This window comes from Brachyistius frenatus, unplaced genomic scaffold, assembly GCF_029030835.1.
Source record: "Brachyistius frenatus isolate BFR_SWC_R1_liver_20210118 unplaced genomic scaffold, ASM2903083v1 Contig_6, whole genome shotgun sequence".
Classification (NCBI taxonomy): Eukaryota; Metazoa; Chordata; class Actinopteri; family Embiotocidae; genus Brachyistius; species Brachyistius frenatus.
In genome coordinates this window covers 2,688,910-2,702,565 of record NW_027210605.1, presented here as the reverse complement: position 1 = coordinate 2,702,565, position 13,656 = coordinate 2,688,910, and the positions used below count along the sequence as shown (strand labels likewise).

The following is a 13,656-nucleotide window of genomic DNA, read 5'->3' as shown; positions in this document are numbered from 1 at the left end:
CTCAGAAAAGACAAGAAGAGGCTTTTCGATGCACACTCAGACTTTACAGATACACTCAGCCTTGACTACATGAATAGGAAATTTTGAGAATTCAGAGAATGTTAATCATTTGCTCCCTGCAGGGGAAAAAAAACATGTTGAATGAGCCCTATATCTGTATTTGAGTTGTCACCAAAGAAACCTCAGAGAGGTTTTTGGTTAGCCAGACCCTATTTTCTATTCCCTACACAATAGGGGTCGGGGAAATGGGCTTGTCGAGATGGCCAACAACCTCCCCTCCCACCCCGGGTCTGTCCCTGTGTCTAAATGAGGACAGAAAATAAACAAACACTGTACCTCAGATTACTGGGCGGAGGACAAGTCTGCCTGGTTTGACAGATCACTGCTCCCTGCCTCCCTCCCTCCATTCAGCCTTTTTCCCCTTCTCCTCCCTGCTTCTCCTTCACCCCTGCTTAACATCCTTCCTGTCCTTTTTTTCCCCTCCTGTACTCCCCCTCACGCCATCCCTCCCTCCCTCCTTACTTCCATCTATTTCTCCTTCACCCCTCCTTAACACACATCCCTCACAGTCTCCCTCACTATCCCTCCCCTTCTGGCCAGCTCTTGCAGTTCTTTCCTATTTGTCTCAGTCCGTCTCTTTCCCCCTGTTTTACTCCAACTGTGGTGCATCAAAGCATGTTGGTTTCAAATCCTGGGAAAGTATCGATCTAGGCAGAGAGAAGGTCGAGCAAGGTCACCAGGAGTCCACTGCCTATCAGCAAAAGGCCTCGACACAGAGCTTCTGTCTCCCACTCCTCCTCTCCTCTTCCTCTTTCTCTCATTCTTTCTTTTCTAAATAAATGACATGTTTAATTAAAAGAAAACAACATCCAAATTAGTCAAAACTGAGAATCAGTTTTTCTCAGTTTACTTTAACCACTGAATACCTCTCTCTCCTTATATTTAGTGAGTCAAACTGATTACACCCCCATCTTGTTGGCAGGAAAAGCAATTCAAATGCACAGCTCCTCTCTTTGCTATCCTTTGCATGGGTCACGGGCTACATCCTCCTTGCACGTGGAATGCCAAAATACAGTGGAACCACTCTGTGTGTCAATCAGCCTCCGAAACCCAATTAAGATCATTGGGATTTGGCCCCGTTACCCCTTCTGCATCAGACAGTCAATGCCAGACAATGGATTTTGCCGGATCCTCCCTGCGCACCTGCTCACACTGCCACCACGTACGGGCTGTAAAGAACATCCAATTAACTATAGGGATCATACCGACATTATTGAACTTTTCTCTTCACTGCCAGGTCTCATCACTTCACATCTACTTTTGAAAATTGACTCACCCTGTACAACAGCTCCCAGTGCCTCCGTAGCCGCTCTCCAGAGATTGTCTGAAATTATTTATCACTCTGGCAGAAATTTTGTTCCAGATTTAAAATAAGGATCTTATATAGTGATGCCAGGCACAAAGGTAGCACAGTAAGGGTTCATGTAGAGGGAATGTAAAGGTACATTTTGGAATTGCAGGGACTTCTCACATCTTACCTGCTCAGGGACCACAAAGTGACTAAGACATGGATCTGAATCCAGGTTTTTCTTTCATCATATTTTTTTAAACAATGAAAGGAGACTCCAGCAGTCCAGAAGTTATTGCTAACAGGGCCTCATTAAGTCTTTTTAGTGAGAACCCCAGTCCTATCTGGATATTTTCTCCTACCACAAGTTTTAGTTGGCAACTGGTCAGCCACCTTCAACTAATTTCTTCCTTAAAGCCTAAACAGACATAATAAGTCCTGACCCAATTCTGATGGATGGTGGAAGAAAGGAGACAGGTTGTGTTTTAGTTCCTGTACAGTCATTCTGTGTTTAAGTAAATTAATCATTCTACCTTTATTTTTTATTTTTCATTTTGCTCTCGTCGCTGTGCAGTGAGTCAGCCTGCTGTTATTTGTAGTTTTTGCAGCCTGCCAGACAAGACTGCAATATTAAAGTCAGTGAAACAAGATTGCAAAATGTACCCCGGTACTTTGCATTTCTGCAAGAGGCTTGAACCAAAACCCGACAGGGGTTGTTATACCATGACAGACCCTGAGAAGTCTTTACTGACACCATTTGTTAATGAGCTGCTCGCCTCTCACCTGTAGCTCATCCTTTTTACCCTGCGTCTCCACTTCATCCTCACTCTGAATGTTGTTTCTGCTGTCACTGCCGGGGTGGGGAAGAGGAGATGGGGAGTTAAGCATTTGTGTGTGTTCTCAGTAAGTGGGAGTGGGGAGTGTCGGGTGCGGTAGTTTAACATTCCAGGAATCCGTCCATGGTCGAGCCTCATGGTTGTGTGATTCTGTCCGTCGTGCAGAGGAGGGCAATGAATGGCTAACCCACTGCATAACTCTGGAGACATTCCCCAAAATGCTGCCCACACTTGCACACACTCGCATACACACACTGTCTGGAACAACCTGCAATGCATTATGCTTTGATTAATACGCACTATTAATCAAAGTAAAAAAAAAAGAAAAGAAAAAGAGCTACTCTCGGTATCCGCTAATGGTGATATTAATGTAGCAGAAAAGCTTCTGTGTGAATAGTTTTGGAAAGCTAACGACTCCGGAAGAAATTTTAAATTCTTTATCCAGCGTGCCGTAACTTGTTGCATGTAAATATCTCACGTGGTCCATGTAGTCGTCCTTTACCCTTCGTGTACAAAAAGTCTCCACTTGAGCTGCAAGATGGCACCTCTCCAAAACAATCTCCCTCCACGCTACAGAGGATCCTCAAGCCCTCTCCTTATATGCATTTTACTCTCTCACAAAACACACGCATACTGCCATCCTCTGCGCACGCATGTGGGTGGAAGGAGAAGGAGAGCAGAGGAGCAAAAGAAAAAACAAGAGAGAAAGATAGAAGAGAAGCCCTAACCCTTTCCCCTTGGCTGGTGGAAAGTGAAACTTCAGAGTTTTTCTTCCTCCCCCTCTCCATAGTGTTTGATAGTGTAGCACTGGCAGCCTCTGTGTGCCCCCCTGCCCACTCTCTCCCGTTGTGTTCTGGTGGCCAGCTGCTAGCAGAGTTGCAGTTGTACGTGAGTGGGTGGGTGAGACTCGTTTCCTGTGCTCCTCAGGGCTCCGCTCCAACAACTACTGCAGCACACTCCGGCCAGGGGCCACGGGGGCCAGTATTCATAACAAACAGGGGGCTGGCTCCTCTCCTCCTCCTCCTCCTCTTCCTCCTCCTCTTTTTCCTCCTCATCTTCCACCATCATCACTACCACTACCACCATCATCATCAACATCAACATCAGCATACTGCCCACCCACTCCACCCACGCCACTGCACCCCTCTGAGCCTCGGCCCCTGGAGGCCCCCGGTCTGCGGGCTGGGGCACCCCTGCTGCGCTCAGAAGGATTGGACATGGAAGTGGAAGTGGAAGAGGCCCCAGAGGGCCCCGAGCCCTCCACCTTGCCTGAGGTAAGCGCACAGAGCCTGGCTCAGCTCCAGGGCGGGAGGCTGCTCTCTGGGTACTGCTCCTCCAGTCAGATAAAAGTTTGTGTGGAGAAAAGCATCCAGGGGCCAGCTTCACCCTGCTTCTACACACACACACACACACACACACACACACACACACACACACACACACACACACACACACACACACACACACACACACACACACACACACACACACACACACACACACACACACACACACACACACACACACACACACACACACACAAACACTGAGGGGGGTTGAGAGGTGGTGGAGATGAGAAAGTGACCAGTGACGTGGTTGTAGGTGGGGCTGGGAGTTTTTTACCAGAAGTAGTCAGGGTTAATCGAGTAATTCGTCATCATTGCAGTGTTTTTTTACACGAGGCCATCCTTGCTCAACCCCCCTCTCTATCTCATTCTCTTTGTGGAATCTGGCATATTTCCTGCTACACTGGAGAAGAAATGCTGTCTGTTTTTTGTTTGTCTTTTCTTTTCTGTATGCTTTGTTTGGTTTCTTTTCCTTCCAGATTGCCAATTCTTCCTTCTTGTCTGCTTTCTCAGATAATCTTTTAATATAGCTAGACCTGAATCACCTCTAAGCCAGGAGTCTCTGCTCAGAGTTAGCACTAATGTAGTTTATTGTAGTTACATTAGAGATGACACATCTGCTCACAATGGCAGCGTGTGCTTAGAGATGGCAGATAACGGGCAAGGTAGTGTGATGAGACTGAGTAGAATCAATACTAGTAGACAATGAGAGGTTTGCTCTCACAGTCCAGGAAATTGTTTGTTCTGCTCGGTGTGTGCCTGTACACGAGAGTGAGCGTGCATGTGTGTGAGCATGGCAATATGAGCATGTGTAGACGGGAGTTTTGTGCCAGTCTGTGTGTGTGTACACCGTGTGTGCGGGTGAGCATTTAGGAGCAGCATTTGATTTCAGTGGACCTGCCTCCCAACAAGCCTCTCTATCTCTATGGACAAGCCATCTGTTTGCCCAGTGTATGGTGTTCTGTTCTTAGAGTGGAGGAGGAAGAGGAGGAGGAGGAGGAGGAGGAGTGGAGCAAATGGGCGGGCGGGGGTGAAGGAATGGCAGGAGCATGGAGTAAATGGCGGACGGGTAGAGTTTAGCTGGGGCGGTGACTGGGGATGGGTGTTTGGTGCACCTTGCTAACACCTACAGAGGCGTCGAGTATGCGAGAATCAGGCAGATCATATTAATACTATAGATCAACCAAACTGCTCTGTGTCCCATAAGACAGCTGTAGAAATTGTCAGCTATTTACTTTTTGTATGTTTGCTTGCAAATCTCAAATGTACCTTTAAATCATTATGACCTTGTTTCTCTTCTTTTTCACTTTTCTGTTTTCACATCTTTGTTTCTCTGTGTGTTTCTTACATATGACAAAAGCTTGTCTTCGCAGCTTGTATCATCGTCTTGCCTCTTGCATGCCCAGACAACCTTCCATACAGACTGTATAAACGTGAAATGTGACATAACGGGATGTTTTGTTGCTTACAGGAGGGCGTAAAAGTCCAAGAAGACATGAAAGAGTACAGCACAGGTATGGTTTAGGCTTTAAAAATTCAGGTTTGTCATATTTTGATAACTCAAGAGTTTGTGTCTATACAGTACCTCAACTGTTTCTCTTGCTTCCACTCTGAACCTCCCTGTCACTATTTCAGCTTTGGAAGGTGACCAGTCTCCTGTCGAGAGGGATCAGATGGGCGAGGGGAGCTGTGCTGGAAGCTTAACTGTGCCTGCGTCAGTGTCCGTGGCTGGTGGAGGGACTAAAGGGCTGCTGGTGGTGGGTGAAGAGGCTGGATCTCTGAAAGAGGAAAGAGTCCTGCCAGAGCACGGTGCCTGGCCCTCACAGGGGTTTGCCTGCTCCCTGTGCAAACGGCTGTTCAGCAGCTTGGAGCATCTCAGGCAACACGAGTACCACCACACCCTATCTCTGATGGCCTTGTCCCTGGACTGGCCGAGCATGCAAGGTTCGCACTTCCAGCCTATCCAGGCCCGTCACCAGCCGCCGTCCCAGCCTCCTCGCTTCCACCAGTCTCTCTACCGCCCTACAGTGGGCGAGCCCGTGCCGGCTCGCTACCTTTGCTCTCAGTGCCCCGCCAGCTTCACCCTCAAGTCTAACGCTGACCGACACGAGAAGACCATCCACTTCAAGAAGAAGCTGATGCAGTGTGTGTACTGTCTGAAACACTTTAGAGACCGCACAGACCTGCACAGGCACCTGTCTTCCGTGCACTCCAAGGAGAGAGGGCACACCTGTCCTGCCTGTGCCAAGGCGTTTAGCACCCAGAAAAACCTATCGACACATGTTAAAGTGTGCTGCCAGGTGGGGTCAGTGCCAGGAGCTATACTGGGAGGCAGCACAGGAATGGAAATGTCTCAGGGTGGGGTTATAGACCCACTGTGGCAGCTAAGTCAACAAATCAAAGTTGAAAGTCATAATCGCAGCATCAATGTGGAAAACTGAGAGTGGATCTGTAGACCACACACATTCCTACCCGTCACTTAGCACTATATCCTCACGTGTTTTACATTCATGCCAAAAATGCTCTGTGGTGTCATTGCACTGACAAGGGAACAGTTCCTTTCTAAAATCGAATGTCTATTGACATGATTATAAATACCTATGGACACGTCTTCTTTTTTTACAGCCTGTTAAAAATTTATGTCATTATTTTTTAAGGATGATTTACTGACAAACTATATGTTAAAAATGCACAATTACTATGCAAAACAGATCTGTCTGAAAAAAAAAAAAACAACTTTTGACTGGAAATTGTACGTGGTCTTTTTTAGAGTGTGCAAATAGTTTTAGTGAGCAACTGACTGGACCCATGAGCAGGTGAATTACTTTCCACTGCAGTGCCGGGTGCAGGGGCGGGGACGTGTCTTATGCACCTCCCCAACATAAACCATTTGTCTGGCTCTCTGTCGCCAGTCACCACTCTGACTAAACTCTTCTCTCCTTTTTAGGCAGAGAGATCTTTATCTTTGTGTCCACCCCTGCATTATGGGCACAAAGACATTCAGACACAGTTCATATCTGCCAGGCAGCCCTATGACTCACAGCCCACACAACCACACCATCTGCAGGAACTTTGGGGCATTGCAGAGGGAGTAATCACACTTTGACTGCTGCCTGTGGTAGTGGGCTTCAAAAATTTGGCATAAAAATTGAATTTACAATATATTTAGTTACTTTTCTTTCAAGTCAAAGGGGGGGGGGGAAAGGAGTGTACAACAGATACACTTCCACTGGACACGCAGAAGCTCATCCTCAGTCATCAGTCTGACATGACGAACTTCAGTCAGTACTGTCAGATGGAGGGGATGTGCTGCACGAGACAAAGCCAGCTAAAAACAATAGACCAGTATCGGCTAAGGATGGGGGTTGGGTGGTGTCATTTTCTCTTTCTCTGTCCATCTCCTCTGTCCCAGATCTGTAAAATCTTGTAGGGGCTGAGTGTGGCTGGAGCTGGACAGTAATTGGTCCTTCACGGCTCCGGCCCCTCTTAACCCCTGACCCCTCAACTGAAGAGGAAGCTGGGACCGAAGGGCAGATGCCCTTTTAAACCAGATGAGCTTAGTGATGTCACGGCTGCAGACAGATAATGGTGTGGTTGTGAGCACAGGGTAGAAAATGGGGGATCAAGGGAGACAAGTGGGAAAATGCAGGAGAATAATAAGAGAGGTGGTGCGGACTGAGAGCTGGGAGGATGTCGATGAGCGGGAGTAGGGCTGCAGAATATTGGAGTCGGCATGAACACTGGCTTGAAAATCACTGCTAATGTAAATTCACACTGATTTCTGCCAAAATTTTCTCCTTTGAGTTTACAGCAGGCCTTTACCCTGCAACAAGATATTGTCTTAAAAATGCCCATTTCTAAAGGTTTATTGTGCACACCCATACTGTGAATACCCAAAGGGAAGAGATCCACCGGTGTTTACCTCCAATAGTCACCCCGGCACATCGAACTGTAATTTCTATGTGCTCAGCAAAAGCAGAGCTGGTGTCTATTGTCTATCTATCTGTCCCCTCGCTGTCGTGCGTGTATATACACAAGGAACTCCCAACTGCCAAATCCTTTCTACTGCAAAATCCCATTTTTCAGGTAGCACACTCTGTCCTTGCCAGCAGCTGAAACAGACTGGTGGGCTCAGAGAAGTCAGGAACTAATCAGGAACTCTGCGGAGTCAGTCGCTGAGAAGAAGTAGCAAATACAGTATGGCCGTTGTGTGGCAATATTTGAGCTTGAATAAGTGGTGTTGTAAATATTGAAAGATATTTAATCCTAGATTCTACATTTTCTCATTAAAACCCATGTACTGTACAAAGATCTGTACTTTTTTTTTAAACAAAATGAGATTCTGCGTGTAGATTTTATGTTTTAATTAAACTCTGATGGAGAACGACGAAACTTTGTTGCAGTTTTTCCTCTTTTATGTAGGCTGTTATGTACACATTCACACATATTTCTCTCTCTATTTTTACATTTCAACTCAGAAAACAAATCTAGATGTCCAAATCTGTTGTGCAGTTCATGTGTACTTGCATGTTTTTTGTTTTGTTTTTTTTAATTGATGTGCTGCCAAATGTTTAATCAGAGCAGAAGTCGATTTGCAGATGGAGGTAATTATATTGTATCACTTAAAGCTCCTCGCCCTCAACTGTTTGACCCCCTCCTTTACGTGCAGTAGATGTGTGCAGTGTGTGTCGTGCTGTTGTACTCATAAATCCAGTCCTGATCTTTCATGGTCAGGTACTGTATGCCTCGCCTGTAAAGTTTGTCATTGGCTAGAAACGAGCACACACTTTGCACATGGCCTGTTTACTCGGATGCCCTTCACCTGGCTTAGCTACCATGTAGATTTGACATAATTGGCTTACCAGATCTCTTTTCAAGATTGAGACTTGGTATTGTTGTTTGGTTTTCTTTGTTTTGCTGTAGCCTCCCTTTGTGTGATATTCTTTCCCTTCCTCTGTGTGGGTGACTATATTTTCTCGTCATTGTCTGTGTTTGTCTTTTCTGTTTTTGCTGTCCATAGTAGAGACCTTCTAGAGCAACTAAGGCAGGCTGAATGTTGTGCCATGTGTTTATAGTATCTCTTTGCCTTTATTGCTTTAGTATGGAGGAAAGAGCTGTTGCCAGGGCAACTGTAGCTTTGACTGGGATTGGGGTGGCCATGGGAATTGATGGTACATTTCTAGACCATGCCGCTAATTAAATGTAATAACTGAAAAGTGACGTCTCGGTTTATTTAAACGAGCTTCACTCAGCACTAATCTCTTTTTTCTTCTTCTTCTTCTTCTTCTTCTCTTTCTTTCTCTCTCTCTCTCCTTGTCTGTACTTACAGTGAATGACTTCACGGTGATCCGTAAAAAGTTCAAGTGCCCCTACTGCAGTTTCTCTGCTATGCACCAGTGCATCCTAAAGAGGCACATGCGCTCCCACACCGGTGAAAGGCCCTACCCCTGTGAAATCTGTGGCAAGAAGTTCACCAGAAGGGAGCACATGAAGAGGCACACACTGGTGAGTGCAGTGTTACAATCACCTGTATGGGGCAGTAAATTACACCAAAGTGTAAATGAACACTTTGAAATAATGTGTTTCCATCTAACAGGTCCACAGCAAAGACAAGAAGTACGTGTGTAAAGTGTGCAGCCGAGTCTTCATGTCTGCCGCCAGTGTTGGAATCAAGCATGGCTCCCGTCGTCACGGCGTCTGCGCCGACTGCTCGGGCCGGGGCATGGCCGCGCTGCTGGACCATAACGGGGAGGTGGGCGGAGATATCTCTCCGGAGGAGGAGCTGTATCCCGGCGATCGCTTCCACGATGACCAGGCGGAGTGCGACGGTGACGGAGAAGGGGAGGAGGAGATGATGGTCGAAGGGGACGGAGAGATGTTGGGAGAAGGGGAGGAAGAAGGGGGGAAGTGGAAGGACTCAGGGATGACTGCTGAGACACACGGAGCGCTGGACAATGAAAAGGAGGAAAGTGACTCCTCGGCACAGGAGGGGGAGCAGCAGAACGGAAGTGAGAGGGACTTTGCCTGGATCTCATAGAATCTGTCGGGCTCCTGTTCGTGGCTTGTCAACCAATCTATGAAGATCTCTTGCGATCTCTCAGGCAGAATCTTCTGCCCTCTTTACCCATTCGTCCCATGGTGGGCAGGCCTTCCTTTGAACGGAAATGCTGTAGGGTGATGCGCGACAATGATCTAATACCATTCTGGTTAACACTCAAAATTCAAATGCGCACACACGCACGCACGCACACACACACACACACACACGCACGCACGCACACGCACACACGCACGCACGCACACACACACACACACACAGCTATTCTCAACCTTGACTGCCATAGTAGAAGAAGAGTGATCAAGAGATGGCTCGACTGCAAGGCTTTTTCTGCTTACCTCCTTTACTTCTGATGCAGTGTTTTTGTGTTTCTTTTTCTTGAGGGTTCAGGCCAGAGTCCAGTAGTTTTTCTACTCTGTCACAACAGGAATCAAACGAGGACGCTGCCAAGGACACGGCCGACGCTAGGACTGCAACTTTGAAATTTTTTGCCATCACAATCACCATGGAAACCAAGGATCACTGACGGTGTAGGGAAATAGCCAGGAGAAAGGGGGTGTCTTGGTCCCTCCACGGCTGTAATGTTCCTGGGGAAAGTGTCTCTCTTTAAGTGAAGAGAGAGTCTAAATCTATTGCAAAGCGATGTGTGTCAGAGGACGGGGCAGTCCGATGGCACATTGTTGATGCAGAGTCCTACTGCCACAGACTTGCACTTTAATGACAACTTGACTCCTATCAAAGCCCTGAACCCGTGGTTTACATTTTTGATCTGATCTTTACTTACCTAAACAACTCGGTGACCGCACCTACCTTTAAGGATATACTTTATGTCCTCTTGACTGTTATCACGACATAGAAATCACTGAATCTTTGTGCAGATTGCTGTTTATATAGCCTATGCCTTTCAGTGTGGCCCTTCAATCTTTTCCTCACCTAAGTTTACCACCTGGTTTCTATCGATCCATTCCAACATATACTGGAGATTTTGACAAAATGTACATACGATTTTTTTTGGAGTTTAAAAAGGGAAATGAAAGCTGTGCGAGACGAAGAGAGACAGAGAGACTGAAAGTTTACAGTGTATGCAAGAGTTTTAACCGTCGTTACAAACAAAGCGGACACAAGTTCCTGTTTCCCGGTTTGGAAAATCAACACAAGCACACAATGGATCCGCATTGAGCTACACTAACAACTCTCTGTCTCTCTCGCTGTCTCTGGCTCAGTTTCTCTCACACTGGAGGTTGTGATGATAGGACCTGAGAGCTAAGTCTCTCACACCTAAAGAGGAGCTGCCTTTGTTTAAAAAAAAAAAAGAAAAAAAAAAAGAACTGTTTTCGTTTTCGTTTTCTGTTTATCATTATTTTTCTTTGTCAGTCATGTAATTCCAGTTTCAGGATACAGAATATGCAGACTCTTTCCATGGGTAATCTTTCTTTTGGGGATATACTTTCTCCGGCTTTGTAAGGCTAAAAGAAAAGGATCAAAAATTGTGCTTGAAATTCTGAGTTTGATATGTGTAGAGAGTGTAATATTAATTTGTTTTGTTTTACAGCTATTTATTGAAAAAAAAAAACTGTTTGTGGATTTCTAATTTTTTTTTAGAAGTCATTCCCTCCTCTCTCTCTCTCTCTCTCTGTGTGCGTTGGGTGGAACAGGATGGCTGTTTGTATGCAAGAATGAGTGTCCAGTGTCCAAAAAGTCTATATTGGTTTCCTGAGATTATTTCCATGTTTTTGGCAAATTTATTGACAATTCAAGTGAGGCAGATGTCTTATTATTATGAATATCAGAACTATGATTACTGTTGTTGATGTTGCTATTATTAATTATTATTAAGTGCTGGATGCTAAGCTTTATTGTGTGTTCTTTTTTGATATTTTATATCTTGTATAAGAAAAAAAGCTTTTATACGTTGCCTTGTTGTGGACAGCAAGCCATGGGGCTTTTTATCAACCTTTTATTGTGCCAGTTTACGCTTTTTCTGTCGTATTTGCTTTTTTTTTCTTTTCTTTTTTTTTAAGGGGGGGATAACACATTCACTGTCCAACTTCTCTGTTAGATATTGATTGAAACTTATACTCAGCACACGCTTTTTGCATCACTAATGTACACTAATTGATTAATATGGAACCAAAAACAATCTAGTACTTTGTATACATCAAGTGCTTTTGTTTCACAGTCTGTGTGTGCAGGTGCTTTTGGATTTATTGTTGTGGTAAAGAGTTTTGTTGTTGGGTTGTTTTTATTTTTGAACCTGTCACTATTTGTCACAGTTTTTAAAAAAAAAAAAAAGTGCACATGTTATGGTATTATTGTGAACATGAAGGGCTGTGTGAAAGGACCAGCTGGCTTTTGAAGACTGCATCTTAAAACCGAACTTATTTTTATTTCGTCTGGTTTTTACTGTCTCACACTTCAAATGACACACAATCAAGTGGAAATGCAACATGCAGACAAAACACTCCCCTCAGATAGTGGACTGTTGAGTCTACATGCTGTGTTTCTACATGCCGGTGTTTTACTGGCTTCAGTCGAGTTAATTTAAAGGGAAAGTGAGCGCTGCAGAAGTAACTCTGGGAAACATTTAGTTGCCAGTGCTGGTCGCACTTACAGGCCTCTTCGCTACAGGTGCCGTGGACTGCCCTTCCCATCAACCCCTGCTGAGAAACTGTCGGTGCGGTGCGATTTGTAATGCTCTTCATGTCTGGCAACTGTCTTTATTTTATTTGTATTATTTATTGTGTTTTTGTTTGACGCATTTATCAAATAGTTGTACTTTTCTGGGGTTTAAAAAAAAGAAAAAAAGAAGACTGACAGTGGGTAAAATTTTTATTGAATGTCAATGGTGGGTGTGGAAGGAGCCCATGATCAGCGACAAATCTCTGTCCTGTGGCACTGTTGTGGCCACTGAGACATCTGGATGTATGCGTGACTCCCCCGCCCTGCGCTCTTCTCACGACCTGTACTGTATGTCCTCTTCCTCATTCTGGGTTGTACTTCAGGAAAACGTCTGCCATCAACCCCTCAATATGTGCCTCAATGACATTTCACCCGTGTGCTTGTGCGAGTGTCTGTTTCCAAGAGATGACTGAATATTTGTATCAATGGATAGAGATTAAGATGCGACTGATCAGATTAGAGGTGCAAAATGTTTTTCGAGGATTAAAGCTTCAAAGAGACAAATCATGATGGGCGACTAGATTCTCCTTCCCACCGTGTGTTGATGACCTTTTGTGCCCTGATTCTGTGGTCTTAACTGCATGCCTGTGTTCATTTTGTCATACCAAAGCGACATCTTCGACATCTGCACACAACCGTCTCATTCCACATGATGCAAAACTGGAACCGTTTGCTCTACTGCAGATGAATATGGGTATTCCTAGACGTGTACAAATTGCAATCCTCATTTAGCCTGTATAGCTTGATTCACACGTGCAAATCATGAAGCCATAGATATGGGTATATCTATATTATACTATATTTCAAAATTGGCGCTTTTTACTTTAGATTTTGTTCTTCTACTAAGAGTGATGTGTGTATACCTTCATATATATGAATTTATATTACTATTATATATTATTTATTTTCTCTCAAGTTTCAGAGGGTCTTTGATTTGTAAAAGGTCGCACTTGAAGCTTGAGGTTTGTTTATTTTCATTGGGAATATTGTTCAATATGATACTGACTTTATATTGATTATTATCATAATCCTGTGTTTGTAACAAAATGTGCTAAATAATCAAAAAAACCTGTCCTGTTTTCACACCCGTTTTGTTTTTTGGGCAGAATTTAAGTGCTCTTGTGCGGATATCTTTTCGGTTGATAGTACTGATCACAAAACATTTTTACAGTCAACCATGAGCCTCCTGTTTTGATGTTGGGACCGGCCCCACCGGCCGTCCAAGCCTCTTTCTAACTTCATGTTTAGTGGAAGAATTAGCTTGACTATTATTTGCAAAAACCAATCAGTCTCAATAAATTTTGAAATTGCTGCTGTAAAGAAGTGACCTACGTGTGCTTTGTCTTTTGTTTTCCTAATGCCTGCTGGACAGCTGATGGTGCTGTCAAA

General features: G+C 44.8%; 1 protein-coding gene across 3 annotated transcripts in view; it reads left to right on the top strand.

Moving 5' to 3' along the window:
- The window catches only part of zbtb46 (zinc finger and BTB domain containing 46), a 62,864-nt gene extending 49,270 nt beyond the window's left edge, over positions 1 to 13,594 (top strand). For 2 of the 3 annotated variants that reach the window (XM_069724761.1, XM_069724753.1), the window contains exons 5-7: positions 3,112 to 3,458; positions 5,002 to 5,044; positions 5,166 to 6,726. In XM_069724761.1, the coding sequence (XP_069580862.1) occupies positions 3,112 to 3,458; positions 5,002 to 5,044; positions 5,166 to 5,971 (1,196 nt within the window). In that variant the 3' untranslated portion in view covers positions 5,972 to 6,726. Of the gene's footprint in view, positions 1 to 3,111; positions 3,459 to 5,001; positions 5,045 to 5,165; positions 6,727 to 8,859; positions 9,036 to 9,126 lie in introns of those variants that run through there. The other variant, XM_069724771.1, reaches the window with a different exon arrangement.
- The last annotated feature ends 62 nt before the right edge of the window (positions 13,595 to 13,656 follow it).